The sequence below is a fragment of the Chiroxiphia lanceolata genome, chromosome 13 (assembly GCF_009829145.1).
Source record: "Chiroxiphia lanceolata isolate bChiLan1 chromosome 13, bChiLan1.pri, whole genome shotgun sequence".
Taxonomy (NCBI): domain Eukaryota; kingdom Metazoa; phylum Chordata; class Aves; order Passeriformes; family Pipridae; genus Chiroxiphia; species Chiroxiphia lanceolata.
This window is the reverse complement of record NC_045649.1, coordinates 11,268,271-11,286,050: the sequence shown is the minus strand read 5'-3', so window position 1 is coordinate 11,286,050 and position 17,780 is coordinate 11,268,271. Positions and strand designations below refer to the sequence as shown.

The 17,780-nt window shown below is 39.0% G+C and overlaps 1 protein-coding gene across 1 annotated transcript; it reads left to right on the top strand.

The window, feature by feature from the left end:
* The first annotated feature begins 5,423 nt into the window (after window positions 1–5,423).
* On the top strand, window positions 5,424–12,852 carry SNX20 (sorting nexin 20). Its single transcript, XM_032701217.1, has 4 exons — window positions 5,424–5,536; window positions 7,598–7,774; window positions 9,374–9,526; window positions 12,085–12,852. The coding sequence occupies exons 2-4, from the start codon at window positions 7,610–7,612 to the stop codon at window positions 12,751–12,753; spliced, it is 987 nt and encodes a 328-aa protein (XP_032557108.1). The 5' UTR covers window positions 5,424–5,536; window positions 7,598–7,609; the 3' UTR covers window positions 12,754–12,852.
* Window positions 12,853–17,780: the final 4,928 nt, after the last annotated feature.

The following is a 17,780-nucleotide window of genomic DNA, read 5'->3' as shown; positions in this document are numbered from 1 at the left end:
CCCGCCCATCCCGTCCAGTCCCTAAGGGCCGGACCTGGATGAGGAGCTGGACCTGGACCTGGACCAGCCCCTGCTCCGGGGCTCCGCTGTCCGCGGGCCCGTCCCCGCCACCCCTTCTTGGGAAGGACTCGCGTCCTGCGTCCAGCTCCCTGTCCTGAGCGAGACTCGCTGTCCCCGGCGCGGCGGCACGTGGGGACGGGAGGAAGGGGCTCCTCGGGGCCCGGTACGGTCACAAACCTCGCCAGGCGCGGAACTACCGACTGAATTAATGAATTGTCCTTCCGTGCGCGCTGGGGAAGAGGGCGGGAGGGATTTTAGCCGTGCGGTTTCCCCCCGGACAGCCTTTACAGGCGCGGGGTAATTCCGAGCTCGCTGGGGAAGCAGCGGCCGCGGAGTTCCTGAATGTCAGGCTTGGCCTGGCTTCAGTACCCAGTTTTGAAATATTTTTACTTTCAAGAAATGTAAGTAATACTGCTGAATATTTGATTTAATAAAAGCCAAATGAAGCTCCTCTTTAACCGACCTACTTTTGATTGTGACTGTCGTCTGAATGCTGCGCTGTTTCATCCACTTCGCATCGCTGTTGTTCCTCTATAGTGAGCTCTGCTTAAATAATGAATGACAGAATGAACTCTGGGATAGAAGGGAGTTCAGCAGCGGGACGGTTGTGTTTACAAACTATTCACACATTTCCAGATAGCAATATTTGTTTTTAGAGAAGATTTTGTTAATTATTTTTTTTAATGCTTTTTTTTTTTTTTAATAATGTGGTATTTTAAACTGGTGCTTTAAATTTCATTTAAAAAATATTTCTGAAGTTTTGCCTTGCATGGGCAAATGGGCATCTTTGGAAAATGCAGTATATAATCCTGTACCTAAAGTGGTTACAGTAATATTGACATACAAAGAAACACTTTCCTGGTTTCTTAGCACCTGTAACATTCCTTTAATACATGTTTTTTATGTAATTTAGTAACATATGCAGTTCAACATTAACTAAAGGCTGTTTCAGTTAATCCTGTTCCCTACAGCTCTCCAGAATCCAGACACACAGTCAGTAAGCAGACCTAGTGCAGCCTCGTATCTAAGCTCTGAAGCCCTGTGTGTCACTGCCAAGGTTTTTGCTAGGAAGATGGGAAGGCAGGACACAGGGTTTTATTGGTCTGGATATGTGCCAGGTGGAAAGGACATAGACACCAGCAGGAGTTTATTGGAAACTCCTGAGGAAACACTGAGAGTCCATCTACTATGGAACAAATACTCACACTAATCATTTCACTAGTCACTTACAAGCAGAACTGCATTTCAAAGTCTCATTTAATTTTTAAAGAATAAATCATCTTGAAAATATATACTAAGATTTATACCTTACATTTCTTCATTTTGCAGGAGAGCTCCCAGAACCCCAGCCATGCTCAGCTGATCCTCAAGGTGGCTATCTATACACAGCTGCTGCAGCCCTCCACTTGGAGAGCTGCCTTTTATGCTACTACAACGTGCATTAGCATGTCTGCTATAAACCCTGTTATCCCAGATTTCATTATGTTTACATTTTGGGTATAGATAAATCACATGGGGAACATGACAATAAGTATTAGCCAAAGTACACCATAATTATATGTGAGAAGAAAAGGTGACAGACACAACATGAGCAGAAAATATCAAAATACTTGATAGGAATGACTACATGTAGTGTTCCTTATACCTCACAGCCAAATATTTAAAATTATCCTGTATTCCATGTAATTATGTACTTAACCCTCTATGAATCCATCAGGAAAAACGACCAGCATGACCCATTTAGAAGGTCTGTCATTCTCCAGACAGAACAGCTCTTGTGACATTTAACCCAAGTTAATATCCCATTGACCTACTGGCTTGCACACAGCTCTGTGTCACTGACACACCACAGATGAAAGGCAGGCCAAGACTGGTGTTTACTCTAAAGCTCCTTCATACTCCTTTAGAAGTATAAAGGAGTTGTAAAGTGATAACAGGACTTTGGCAGTGTAAAACGGGCCTGGTACGTCTCTTTCATGTTGAAAACCCTGTCAGTAACACCAGCATGAGATATTTTTCATTAAACAGTGAATGATTTCTTTAAACCACACTCTTGTTAAGAGAGACATGTTTTGTAATAATGAAGTATGGTAAACAAATTCCACTTTCAAATGACACAACACTACATGATTAAATATTATATCATAGCATGGTACAAAATTTTGTGCTGAGCCAAGATAGGATTATGGTATTCATTTATCACAGCATCACCCCAGAAGTGCAGAATATTCATACAAAACAGCTGAATGTTTTCTGCTAATTCAAACATGGTCGGTATTTGTCCAGCTGCATTTAAGAAAAAGAGAGGAAAGGTTCTTGTAGGAGCATCAAAGACAATATTACCACGCTTTCTAAATATTAGTTATGTGATAAAAAGGGGGCTTGGATAAATGTTAGGTATTTCTGCTTCCCGCTGGTTTTTGGTGTTTGTTTTTTTGTTGTTTTTTTTTTTCTTTCTCTCACTGCCTATGGTTCTAATCAATGATTTAGTAAAATAAATAAGGTTTAGTTACATAGTTGGGGGCCTAGGATGGAAAAGCAGCATAGACTATGAAGTTGCCTGAAGCTGTACTTCTTAGGACAGAAGCTGAAAAGTATTTTGTAATAGGGCTATTACAACCACATTCTTTAACAAGAATAAGACCTTGCTGTGCCTATAATAAAATGCCAATGAAATCTGCCAGAAAACTGCAGTTCATAGATGACATTGGTTTATCACCCAATTTTTCAAGCTGATACCAACTTTGTAGTCTATGGTTGAATACTGTATCTGTCTGGGTTTGTGTAATCTCTCTGATTGGAAAAATGGGAACTGCTCAAAATGGGGTATAAATCAAGGCAGAATGTTTGACACTATTACAGAAGTCTCTTCTGTTTTTTTAACTACCAAAAGCACCAACACAGTCTTTCAATAGTGGCAGGTATCCTTAACATGACATCACACTGCTGGCTCATCTGGTGGCTAGTTGCCAAGTTTTGGACATAAACTTTCAGGTTCTTCTTCCTAAAATGAGTATTTTCATCTTAAATTGATATGGAGGACCTAACTCCTATGACAACCACCTTTTATGCACTGCAGTGTTATGATTTTAACCTTGCCTCACTCCTACATTATTGCAGAGCGCTCTGTTTCCATATCCCTTGGTAGATGCATTTTAACACTGTGTTCTTTATGTCTGATGAAGCCAGTGCTTTCACAGAATACAAACTCTGTGTGAGGCAGAGCATGAGGATCCCTTTTCCATCCCTATAACAGAACACACTTTTCCGTTAAAATTTACCACAGTTTTACAAGTATTCAGGTAAATGGATGGTGTAAGTGCACTTACCCATCCCTCAGAATGCTCTGCTGCCATTGTGAAAATTTTCTTTTCACCTGCTTGACCCTTTACACAGTATTTGACCATTGGAAGTGAAGCTGAGAATATAAAAAGAAAAATATTATTTATGCATTCTGCTAACAAACACCACCGTATACTGTAGTGGGTTTTGCATGTGCTAATCAGGTAGATATTTAAGAAAGTAAAATGCTGCCAGACTCACAAAACTGGGTCCAGTGAAGGGCAAGGTGCTGTTCAGAACCAATCTGAGCTCCTGGAAGCAGGATGAGGAGCAGCAGCCTGCTAAACCTGCTGTGGATGTCACGGCTCCTGAGCATGAGGAACACACTCAGGAACCAGCTGTGACCATAACAGCTGGCTCTACAAGGACAGGCAGAACTCTTGTAAAACACCCTTGATTTGTAAATGAGTTCATATCTATCAGCCACGATCATAATAACAGATTTCACTTTTTTTTAAATCATCCAGGTTGACTGGATTAGGACTTCTTCTGAAATAATTGAAAGTAGAGGTCATACTTAATATACTGAAAAATGTACTGGTTTAGCATTTAACAAGAGAAGGACAATAGCACTAAGCATCACAAAATAATACATTGCTTTTTGGCAACACATAAATTAACAGATTCAGAATTCAAAGTTTTGATACATCTGTGAACTGTCAGCATGAGCAAAATGCTCTGAAATCCCTTTTGGTTTTTCTCACAATTGTAACCAAACCCATAAATCTAACTTTAAAGGAATGAGAGTAGAGCCAGAAACACATGCCTTGTCTACACTTAAAAGGGTTGGCTGGTATAGCTACACCTTAGAGCTGAATTGGCAAGCACAGATTTCTGTTGTAACTTAAATCATATTCTGCATGGAACATGCTAAAGTGGCTGAAGGACTCTGCCAATATAATGGCATCTCACTAGGGCTTTTGCCAGTGTGGTTGTAGCTGCATTGGAGTGATTTTTCATCATTCTGACAGCTATTTTGGCAAAACTTCTACATTCAGACAAAGTCCAAGTTGGAGCTGGCATTATTTTACGTGGCAAATAGAGCAGAAGAGAAGCACTACCAGTTTATGGCCCTGGTTCTACATTATTGTAAACTGTTTGTTCTGAAGGAATGTGTGGAGCAGGATCCTTGTGGTCCTTTGGATGTTTGCCTCCCATATTTGAGCTGTGTTAAAATTGCGTGGTTTTTCAGTGACTGAGCTTTGGCAAAGGGGGGAAACTTACATTACTTAAAAAAGATAATGTCCATATTATTTACCTCAGAAATAGCTATCCTGAGGGTTTAAAGCAAATTTCCAAAATGAAGTGAACTGCAAAAGGAAGCATCTGCGCCAAAGGACATATGGATTAATACATCATTCTATTTCACTTTGTCCTCAGTTCAACAATGAATTTAAGTGTATATTAAACATAGGATTAATTTTAGGCACACTCGTAAGCCTATTTCAAGTTTAGTAGACATGTCAGATGTGATAATGCTCCCACTTGAACTTTAATTAAGCAGATATTCGAAATTAATCAGATGTTTAAGCACTATGTGGAATGAGGATTTCTGTCGGAAGTGCAAGTTTATGCAGAACGAGGCTATTTGCTGTGGTACCACCTGCATTTTTTTTCCTGAACTGGATGTTAAGTCTGTACTTTAAAGACAACCCAAAGGGCATTATTTTTCCACATAAGCACTTTTGCATATTTGGCTTTTTTTTTTCCTAATCTCCCTTTTGCTGGTGTTTTTTTGGCTTCAGAAATCCATGCAGAGAAGTTTTTCATTGATTTTGTTAATTGCATTTACTCTTGAACTCTTTCCCCTGCCAAGCCCCGTGGAATCCTGACTCTGGGGTTCCCAGACCTGCCCGGTGCTGGGCCCTGCTCGCCTTGGGCGAGACACAAGGGCTGCTCGGGGCAGATAGGAAATTTCGTGCGTAATCAGCCAGCACTGAAGCAGTGAGCCAATGGGACGAGGAAGTCTGATTTAATCAAGGCTTCTTCCTTCCCTTTCGTAAGACACAGAATGTGCCCGCTACAAGAAAGCACAGACAGGTTTTTCTGCGTTCCGAAAATGCAAAGCAGGCTTTGTGTGGCCTTGTGCAGACCGTCCATGGGGCACAACTAACAGCAATTCAGCAGTTTCCAGGTGAGTGTTCTGTGCACTTTGGTTTCTGGCCATTTAAAGCTCAGTGAAGGAGCTGGAGCAGCATTTACCCTGAAATGGAACAGGATGAGTGTCTGTTCCAGATAAAATGGTGTAATTTGTTGCAGGGGTTTAGTATTGTTCTGGATTTTTTTAATATCTAAAAATAAATGGTAGCTTACTTAAAAGAGCTTGCAATCATTTTTAGCTGCGAAAATGAAACTGTTTATATGAAGTGCATGTTTTCAAGGCACATAGATTCAAGGCAGAAGACTTGTGTATCATAATGTCCAATTCTGCATTCTTCTGTTCAGAAGTGTGTTGTGCTTCTCTGGTAGATCATGTTCTAAAGTAGCATCTATATGTATAAATACACACACACACATATGCATATGTTAGGTATATAAAGCTATACATATGTAAAGATAATTTTTTTTAAAATGTAAATACAATTTTGCTTATAAAGTTATCCCAGCTTACGACCAAGAAAAAAGTTGTAATTTAAATTTGTTTGGCCATTTTCAGATTCCTCATTTAATCTACTATATATGCTCTTGGGATAAACTGTTGTGATTTTCAAAAGACTGAGCAGTTGGACAATAAGTGGCTACTCTTCATGCTCAAAAAGCAGATCATAAGGAGGACTCAAATAACAGCGAGAACTTTTCATTCCGAGTCTGAAGTCTGAAAATAAGGGCTTCCATGATGCTTTTATTAAGGAGGATGACCACATTTATGTACTTGTTTATCCAAGCCAGGCAAAGGAAAGGTTTCGGGGAAAGTGGTTTGCCCTTTCATTATTTCCAGCAGGGAAAGCAATTTCTTTTCCTTTTATAGCCTTGCAGCTTGGCAGAAATCAATAGGACTGCTGAAGGAGTTTCCTCACCTCTGTATCCTGCATTGCATAACTGGGTGGTTGGAAACTGGAGGCAAAATGGTATGTAGTAACATCCCTCTACTAAACTCTCCCATTATTTAATAACCACTACTTGGGCATTATTTTAGCAGGGCTTTTTAAAACTATATTGTTCTGTTATTTGATTTTCACCTATTGGCTGAATTGTGAGCAAAACTTCGCTCATGATAACTAACTGAACACAGCACCCTGGCAAGGCTCTTAGGATGTTCTTAGAACTTGTCCAACTGCTAGTATAACACAGTGGTGTAACAGGTAGGTTTTGGGTTTGTTTTTTTTTTCAGTTGGTTAGTTGGTTTTTTTTAAAAAAACCAAACAACATCCTGGGGAGACATTTATGCGGCAGAATGGTCACTCTGGTCTGTGCAGTAGGAGCATATTGTGTTAGGCACTTTATCAGTGCATGGTAAAATACTGGTCCTAACAGAACAGGCATACAGATCTACTGCAGTACAGTATGTAGGGTAAGAGGACTAGTGAAGGGAGAATGCTTTTATACAATAATTAGTAAATTCAGTTATCCTTACACTGAGCCATTGTCAAATTCACTTGTTTTGTTCTCATAGTACAGAGACAAGTCCCTGGAGGCCACCTGAAACTGTGAAATATGATAAAAACATTATTCTATTTTAGATATCACTCCATTTTGCCCTACAGGTTGTTATTAAGAACAGATGGCAAGTTTCTGAGTCTTCAGAACAGTATATTCTAGCAGTGTAAGAGAGCCAGACTGCTAGTTATACTAATTATCTCCAAGATTTTAGTTCATCTGAACTCATACTTGCAAGCTTGAGAGCGAAATACAAGGAGAAAAAATCTACCCACACTGAAGTTCATGACCAGATTCTCATAGGTAAGAATTAATTTCCCTGCCTAATCTTATTCAACATAACTTCTTATGGTTTTCATGTTTGGTTTTAACCTGCCAGAAAAAAACATCCAGGCACTTTCAGCAGTAACAGTAATAGGAATGGTTCTGCAGTGGTAGCTGTGTAGATATTTCTGATTTTTACTTTAGCTTTTATGAAACTACAGTTGCACTGATACAAGTTCACAGAGAAAAATGAGTAAGTAATAAAAAAGATTGCCAAACTGGATCCTCTAAAGGTGTGGTACTAAGAAATATCATGGCTTTTGTAATCTTTCAGTGAGAGCTTGCAATGGACCAAGATTCACACCGCTCAGCAGAAAGGGAACTGTTGGAAGCTGTAAGCAGAATTACTACCTTTTCTACCACAAGCCCAGCTGATAAAGAAGAAAATCAACCCAAAGCTGAAATTTCATGTCAACTGAGAAAAGAAAACCCAGAAAAAGATGACTTGAAAGGTTGATGCTATCTTCTAATTTTATTTTTGGTCTAGCTATTTATGCCATTAATCTTTTATATAAAAACCTTTTCTTGTTAATTGCAGCAGTAGTTCAAAATTATACTGCTACACTGCACTGAAAATAAACCTTGCTTAGACTTGTAATAATAATGTAGCAAGAGTGAAACAGATGCATATTCAAGTGTGTTTACACACACACACAGTTTTCCTTTTAAATTGTTTGTAGCTAAAATGTATTACAGATTTGATTTACACACCAGGAATGAAATCAGTGATCATCAGATGGCCTGTCTCAGGAGTGCACCTTCTGTGCATCACAAAATCTGAACTTCTTGATAGTATCAGCAAAGACACCAAGATTGAAGTTTATCTCAAGCAGGCAGCTCTCATGTGCCTTTAAAGAGGCAACATTGAACATTTACTATGCCCAAGACTGCTGTCATCTGTTATTAAATAAAATGTTATGTATAATTCAAAATATATATAATCTCATCAAGATTTTTCATGCTGCAAGGATGTCATAAAACCCACCTCTCTTAGGAAAGAGATCAAGCCAAACCCCAAAGGCCTTGATAATTGAAACTGTATGGCCAATTGATTGAGAAAATGTAAAAGTAGAGTACTGTGATGCCTTTACAAGTCTGTTTCTGCATCAAGCTGATCTCTTACCCTTCATTTGTGCTCATTCACCTTCATTGTCAAAATGCTACATACATTGCAGACTGACTTCGGCTGACTGCCTTGACAGTGTGCCCACTGAAACACAAATATTGCTCTTCTTTTATCCACTTTGCTAGCCTATATACCACCTGATGAAAACTGTTGTCAGTAGATTTCAAAGACAGAGAAATCACCCTTTTGAAATGCTACATCAAATTCTCCTGTAAGCAAACTCTTCAACCAGCTGTCCTATATTTTTATATATGCATACGTATGCATATGTATGTGTGTGTCTGTATGTGAGTGTGGAAGGAGAGAGAAGGGAAAAGGAGGAGGTATATAAAATATTTGCAGCTGAACTGTGTCATCAGCTACAAAAAAAAACGAGGATGCAAAAATTCCTCCAGTTGAGCTGGTTATCCAGCTTTGAAGTTAGGATATTCATGTTTTCTCAGCTTTTGCCTATTACTGCACAAACCCCATATTTGAATAGGGTCAGTATTTGAAAATATGTCTGAATTTGCAGCTGCATTGTGTTAACTCCTCCTTTGAGCAACAAAGAAGCCTGGAGAAACATCTGACTCAGAAGACTCTGTTGATGTTTCTTCAGGCTGCCTCTGGGATGGTGAACAAAATCTTGCGCTCAGACTGTGCCTGAGGTTACACCCTTCACATACAATACTTCTTGGCACTACTTTTTCTACAACTTTTTATTCTGCAGATGACTTTGTGTCTTTCAAAATTTTAGACCCAGTAACTTTCCTCAAAGTGTCTGGACCTGTCATTATTATCAGTGAAATCACTTATTTTATCAGTCTTTAGTTCTTGCTGTTACAGCAACAAAAAAATCTAGGCTGTCCTTTCACAATAAATGCATAAGAGCTTTCTTTCCAAATGCAAAAAAAATAACCTGAAATACTAAATATATTATTTTTTGATTCCAATGCAACCCTAAGTCCCCACTCATCAATGACCACTAAGGAGCTTCAGGAATACTGGAGGAACGAAAAAAGCCAGTGCAGACAAGTCAAACTCCTTTTTGAGATCCCATCAACCAGAATTGTAGAGCACCACTTGTCTAAATATGTGGTAAGCTAAGAAATGAATATGTAAGAAGATCATTAATTTTTCTTTACTCTGCAGGGGTCTGCACAGCACACAGCATGTCTCACTACATGAAAGCCTTACCGAGGGCCAAGGTTTGCAAGCCACGATCATACGGAGTAGAAGCTCACTGATTGTATGGGCATAGCTGGTGGAATCTGCCTCTAAAAAAACCCTCTGATAGTCAATTCACAAAATCTGCATCAGTGGAGAAGTGATAACAAGTAAATTAATAGCTTTAGTATCCCATACACCCAGAGTTTTGTCAACATTAAGGAAATTCACACAAGTAAAAAAATATCTATATAGTTACACTTCCACTGAGCTAGACTGCTGAAGCAGCTGTAGTGCATTTGTATAACTTCCACATCAGAGGTTTCTGTTAGCACAAGTGCAAAAGTCTTTGATGTTGAAAAAGCCTAAGACATCCTCCAGCTACATCACTTGAGATCGTTCCCCTTCCCTACCTAGAGCTCCCTTAGGTGGCATATTTCTGTCATATTTTTAAAATGAAACATGGGTATCATGGGTAGGAACAACAGAATAGGTTGGATTTTTGTATCTTTACTCATAGTACTGACACTGGGCTTTTATTTCTGATTCTGCTCCTGGCCTTCAGAAAGACTGATCTAGAGTGAGTCTCTCACTACTCCTGTGAAATTCAGATAGGGATGATTTCCTCCATTGCTACAACCTCTGAGATTAAAAATGCCAAGAATCATTCTAGCATTGCTGATATTGGGTCATCCAGCTTGGTAGAATTTGGAGCAGGTAAATGTTTTGCAGACTGGCCTAAGATCTTTTTGCATTCTATACACACCTACTTAGTTCGTGCTATACAAACCTACTTATTGCTGCTGTTGTTGCATACTCAGTAGTATCCAGCTTGCTGAATAGTTCAAAATTATTTTAGTATAACTGTATGAGAACAAGAGTATCACTCATCTTGTGTGCAATTAGTTAAAGTTAGTTATAAGTTACATGCCTAGGCAAAAAGATATACATTAGAAAAAAATTGAGCCAATTTGAATGACAGTCAAATTAAATGGTATTTTTGCCTTTTTCATACACATTCCACAAATAAACCTCAAGTACTTGTAAATTATTCACTTAGCTGCCCTTGATAAAATGACAACTTAAAAAAATTGCTCTTATGATTGTTTTAGAATGCATCAGGCATATATACACTTTTCAGCAGGGAGCAGGACAAAGTATAGGAAAATGTCACAGTGCTTACAAATGAAAAGAGATCAGAGAAGTCAGCTCAAATTTAGAAACCTTTCAAGAGGCGCCTATAAAGATCATTTATGAAGATTAAAAGAGAGAATTTCTCTTTAAGGAAAAACAAGGAAGAGAATCAGACAGACACTAGAACGAGTGCTGGTTTGCACCCTTCAGAGCAGCAAAGAAAACAACTGGCATGAGTAAAACCTGTCCAGCTCCTGTATAAATCAATGGGAACAGGGTGAAGTTGAGTATGAATACAGACATCTAAAAGGCCCACAATCTGTGTCCTTAGCTGGTGTGTGGTGCCACAGTTAAGCTGGCCTCAGTGCAGCTTCACTGGTTTACACACATTAGGGATTTGGCCCTTCCTCGACATCACTGTGCTTTGATCAGATCCAGAAGAGAATCTATTTGTACAACACATAACATACAATTTTGTTTTGCAGCTTTTTTCCTAATATCACATTTATTATAACCATTTTGAGGCTAGTGAAGAGCTGAGGAAGGCATACTCTTGAGTTACTGTGGGGCAGCATTGCTGTTAGCTATTAGTGAAGGAATTTAGATAGCAAACAGATTGTTGTAGAAATGTCAAATTTTTTTTGTATTATTTACATGCCAAGGAAGTTTGAATAGAAGGCAATGATTTAGAGGGGGGAAAAAGGCTTTGGAGTTGCTCCATCTTATTTTTGCACATACCAAATATATTGCCAAATATTCCCTCTTCTTTCATAGGATTAATAACACCCCCAAATCCCTAGTAATATCTCTTACAAACAACATTTCTGAATATTATGACCAATGTAAAATAGCTTACATTCAATATTAAGTCTGGGAAATCCATTCAGTTCACTGAAGATGATTGATTGCAGCAGCCATGGCTGTTATAAACAAAGTACAGCTACAGAAATGCTTTGTGTTTTTATGTGCCTCAATCTGCTGCTAGTTTGCCTTTCCCAGCACCTTGCAGGATGGAATCTGTTAGTGCACTATCTACAACTTATTTGCATGCTAAGGGTAAGTCTGGTGACAAAAGTACAGAACAGCAGGTGGTGGGAATTATTAATTTGATGGTTGCAGATTTTTCAGGCCTACGCTGAGCATGCATCATAATCCCAGACAGCACGTGATTCAGCAGCACTGCCATAAACCAGAGGAGTATACAAGACTACACACATAAAATTGGTGCAGGAATGTTTTAGCTGGAGAAATATACAGGCACAAAGTCTTTTCAAAACAGTAACAGAAAAAAATGTGACTGCAATAGGGCTAGAATGGTCCTTCTCATGTTTATTTTTCTGTTTGATTGCGTTTAGATGTATAAAATCATCATTCTGCAAACAGGGAGTTTTGACAGCAACAAGTCTGTAATTGAACGGCGTTATTCAGATTTTGAGAAACTGCACAGAAATCTGCTGGAGGAATTTAGTGAAGAAATGGAAGATGTGACCTTTCCCAAAAAAACTCTAACGGGGAACTTCACAGAAGAAATAATCAATGAGAGAAAATTAGCCTTCAAGGACTACCTGAGACTTCTATATTCTATGAAATGTGTCCGAAGATCAAAAAAATTTATTGACTTTTTAACAAGGCCGGAGCTTCAGGAAGCCTATGGTTGCTTGCGGGGTGGCCAGTACCCCAAAGCTTTGGAAATCCTGCTGGAAGTCATTGGTCTGCAGGAAAGGCTGACAAGAGGCAACCCTGTCTCAATTGTCCCTACTCTCTGTGCTATCATGGTGTGCCACAAGGACCTGGAAAACCCAGCAAGTGCCTTTGAATATGGAGAAAAAGCTCTATCACGCCTTCGTGTGCATTCCAGCCACAGGTATTATATCCCATTGTTAGAAACGATGATCACTCTGGCCTATGAACTTGGCAAGGATTTCCTGTCTCTGCAAGAAAAACTGGAAGAATGGAAGGCAAAGAAAGATCCCGTACGGGTATTTACCCTGAAAGAACTTGCAGTTCGGGAATATGTACAATGAACACAGGAAACAATTTCATGAAAGAGCAAATTCCTGAAGGAGTAAGAACCGAAAATTACCAGTTTGGCAAACGTAGCATTGTATTAATAGAAAAAAAAATTAAATTGAGCATCTTCAGTGTTCAAAAGGGACATTAGCATCTATGTTGGAAAATATTACATTTTCTCTGCAGATATGAGGAGTACCTAAGGAGCACCTTAAGGTTTTTTGAAAGAAATTTGCAGGAAAATAATCATTTATGTTTTGCTTATTTTGAACAAAGCTTATTTTGTCTGAAAAGTCGGAATAAGAAATTGCAATGAATAAAGCACTTAAGAATCTGCAGAATCAGAGGCATTTCTTGCTCACGTGGAAACTATTTCCTTTCAAGAACAAAAACACCTTCTCAGCTGATGCAATTTAAAAGATGCATCTTCAGACACCGAATGTAGTTTTTTCCTCCTCGAGCTCAGGCCTGGACAAACAGCACTTTGCTGTTTTTGAGAACGATGGGATTGGTTCTGTTCCCACTGAATTCAGCTGCTGGGTGGGGGGGAAGGTTTACAATCAACTTTGGTAGGAGCAAAAAATACAAGCAATGATCACTCCATCAGAGATGAGGAGATGTACCTCATTTCCCTTTTGTAACTAGCAGTGTTTTATGACTGGCATTGAAGGCACATTCTTGTTTGGGGTGATCTTTAAGCACAACTTTGACCAGGGTAGAAAATTCAAACCACGTGCACTATATCCATAGTGGAAAGGGACTACAGGAGAGTGCTGTTGGGGAGAACATCTGGCTATTATAATGCTAGCATTTAATTCTGATTATTGAGCTGTGAGATATGGTTAACAGACAGTCTGTGCTTCCCGCTTTCCTGTCAGAGGTTTATATAAATTGGGCCTTGCCTTAGCTTTACAGCCTGGTATACCATGGAAGCATCATCTTGGTGGCACTGCAATATTACAGCTAATTTTTTCAGGGATCCAACACACTTATAAAATACTAAGCTTGTTTTGGCCCTAACACTCCTGGGAAAGTTTCCTAAGAGCTGAAAAAGCCTCTATTTAACTGCTTCGTTAATTTCCCTCAACTCTATGATCTCTCCCATACACTTATTTTAACAATCTGGTAAATTAATTCTCATAAACATAGCAATTTATTTCATTAACTAGTGTGGGTCATTATTCTCTGCTGAACACAGTCCACTAAGCACTTTCAGGCCTGAACTCCAGTTACAGATCCTACATGCACCACTGTCAATAAGTTAGGAATAACTGTATTAATTTACCTCCCAGAGACATGAAAGAATCAGCTAATTGGAAAGGCACTGAGCCTGAAAAACTTCACTGTGTATTGTTACAAGAAGGATGTCTTGAAAAAAAATACAGAATAGGAGTGTCTGGGGTAGAATGTTAATATTTTAAGTAGCTATTAAGAGCTAGGCATTAAACTCAAAATACATGGATTATTTGTTATTTGACAATTGTTTTTTTCTAGTTATACCAGCAATAATAGAATTAAGAGTAATTAATTAAGGGACTTAGGGACTAATCTTCCCACAACATACCATATTGCAGGACAGTTAAAATGAATCAAAGGTAACACCTTCTTAGAGAATTTCTGAATCAGTAACAAAGCACTGAAGAAGAAAGCATGTCTGGGGTCTGCATCACATTCAAACAGTTTCAAGTTAAGATAGAAAGGAGTTGTGGCCTTCACACTGCTCTAACTCCGCAGCAGCTGGTGATGAAAGACCAGAAGAATAGGAAAAAAATCATTTCCTCCCTTTTGCTGTCTCCCATCATTGTGCCCTGTGCCCAGGGCACAGCTCCCTTGGATTCTCCTCAGGTTCCCATGGGATGGCACATGAGTATCTAATTGCATCCACAGACTCTCACCTTACAGCTGACTATAGGATTAGAGGGTCTGACAAGGACAATTACCAGGAAAGGCAGCACATGAGCAAGATTTTACTTTTAACCTTTACTCGTGGTGATGTTATAAATTTCCATCTCGGAAGGACTAACTGATCCGAAGCTCACCAATTTCTGCTCTCATGTTTCGAGGTGCAATTTGGCTAAAAGAAAAATTTATATAATTCAAAAGGCACTAAAATAAACAGTGCAAAAAAAACCCCACTGTCTTAATAGGGTAAGCCAAATCTCTTGTTTTCCATACAATGTACTGGTAGAATTTTGTCAGCAAAATGATCCTAGAATAGGTCTCGTTGTCCCCATCCACTGGAAGGTGAAGGTCAGTCCCCCGTATTATGGGGGAAGATGAACTAAATAAATACAGGAATAGTGTGAAGAAAGAACATTGTTGGGTAATTCCCCCACACTGAACTTCCTTAATGGAAACTGTTTTCAGCTGTGGCAATCAGTTGGCCACAACTTCTTCAGAGCTACCCACTAAGAACCTATCATCTGCCTCACTCAAAGGGCTGATTTAAATTTCTGCTGCATTGAGACTTCCAGTCAAGCCACTTCAAAGGGTCAAGGGTAACGTTCATAAAATGAGTTTGTGATTTCATTACTATTAGAATACAACAAAATTAAAATCTCCCCAACAATTCAAGCTCCCCCAAGCAAATCAGGTATGCATTTCCTTCCTACAAATGCAAAGCCTGTGACCTTTGGATTTATTAATCTCTTCAGAGAAAATCCTCGGAAAGAAAAAGCTGGAATGGTTATGGTGGCAAATGGGGATCCACAGAGCCTGCATTTCACCCAGAGCTCTGCCACAGACTTGGTCTGAACTTTGCACAAGGAACTTAACCTCTGTGCCTCTATTTCCTCACTTGGTACTTCCCCATAAGGTTTCCTCATTCAGGTTTTCAGTACTCATAGATCAGGAAAGCTTTGAAACCTGACCAAATGAGTTAACTCCAGCATTTAACTCAGAAATGTGCAATGGGATAGAGGTAATTTTGATTTATACAAGCCTGTTTCATTTGTCAAGGATATTTTGAACTGAAAGAGAAATTAGAGGCACTAAGTTGCCAAACCTGTGTGCTTATAGTGGATTGCAGTTTCTTACCAGTGCAGTCTTATTTTAAAATCAGGTGCTACTTTCCTTATAAAGTAGAGAAGTTACAAAATTATCTTCTTATTACATTGTGCTGTAGTGAGACCATGCTGGCTGATCATCTCCACAGGCAATCAACCAATTCTGATTTCTTAGCTATATACTCTCAGAGAGTGGTTGGACCTGCCAAAATAATTCTACTTCCTTTTACTCACATTTCAAAAGTCAACTTCTGCATATTCTTTTTTACTTGATTTTTAGAGCAAAGTGAGTATTCAGCAGTTACATGTTACTAAACTAAAGGGTAATGGCATTCCTGCTCCCATACTGACCCAATTGTCTTCCACTCCCAACTGTCCAAGGTAGGGACAGCCTGCAAGGACCAGGTTCCCTCTGCCTGTACATGCAACTTTATCTTCAACAGTTAAAAATGTGTAGCCTGGTAGGACAGATTTCCTGCAAACAGTCAGAGATTAGTATCTTTCCCCATTACTTTTACTCAGTGCAGCAATACAGTAGCATTGCTGTATTGTCCTGGCTTTTTCATAAGATGTATAACAATGAAATGGGTGCTCTACAGCTACCACATCTTAGTTTTCCTCTGAATAGTATTTTAAGAAGGGCTCAGAAAAGAAATACCTAACATTTCCATCCACATCTAACTGTCTTGCTTATCTATTGCCCTTCCTTAACTCTTGTTGAGAAGCCATTGGAGAAACAATGGCTGAAATTCTTGTGCACTCTCTATGGGATTCACATGCTGTCCTCAAAGTACACATCCCAACCCTCCAGGTGCTGGGCCAGCACAGGTAAATAGCACTGCATCAGTGAAGCTATTTTGGAAGAAAAAAACTCTGGCACTACCACGCAAGAACATAACATAAATTAACCAAGCAGGTGGTTCCTGCTTCCAGACAGCAATTTTACTTCCACTCTTCACTGCTGTAAAGTATTTGAGTGATAAAGGCTTGTTTTATAAATAAATCCATTTCATCCATTTCCTGTCTCCCAAAACAATGTGTGCTCTTTACAAAATGTTTCTTTGGTTTAATAAAATAAATGGAAATGAGCAGTTTTTGGCATTTGTCCTGTTTGCATTATTAACCTTCATCAGCCATTCTCTGTACCTAGAAGGTAGCTGGAGTCAACAGGCAGAATGACTGGAGACCCGAGCTCTGCTCTTGGCAATGTCACAAGCCCAATGAGTGACCTTGATTAAGTCTAATCAAATCTCAGGTTTCTTTTGAATACCAATATGGCTTTGTCCTCTTCTATAAAGCTGTGTTTTACTTATATTTTAGCTGTACATTCCAACGTATCATTTTCCCCATTTTACAGCTGGGGGAATTGTGGTACAAGAGAAGTGATTTTTCCCAAAGTCTAATACAGTGGTCTGGAGACCACACTGACTGCCTGCAGAAATACTGAAGCACAACTTGCATCACAAATTTACAAAGCAGAGACGTGTCACAGCTGCTTGTTCTTAAGTACATCTTGCATGAACATCCACAACACAGCATTTTTGCCTACAAAACTGTGTGATACATGGGTGGAAGAGAAAAGAGTGGAGTAAGTCTGGCTAATTAATGTATTTCAAGAACTAATAAGTGGTTGAACAGCACAAATATTTTAACCACTACTTTACAAAAATAGCAAAGAAAAAAGTCTTGCCTAAGAGATTTTTAGGATATATAGAAAAAACCTCCAGACTTCAGTATCATTTTCCACAAGATAGAACAGGAAAATATTTTCAAATGCATTTTTCCAGTTTTAAGAATTTCTCAGAACCCTGAAATTTCTTTCCAGTGCTCTTGTAGTCTTAACAAGAAGGATCACACAACCACTAGAGTACTATATACATTACTAATTTGTTATGATGCATTTTTCTCAACAACAACACTCAGTGCATCAGAGCTTTGTAGTATGATCTCACTTTTCCAATTGTCATTGGCACCTCTGAAGTATACCTACAGCAGATAACAATCCAAGTATAAGTTCACATTTAATTTTTTTCCAG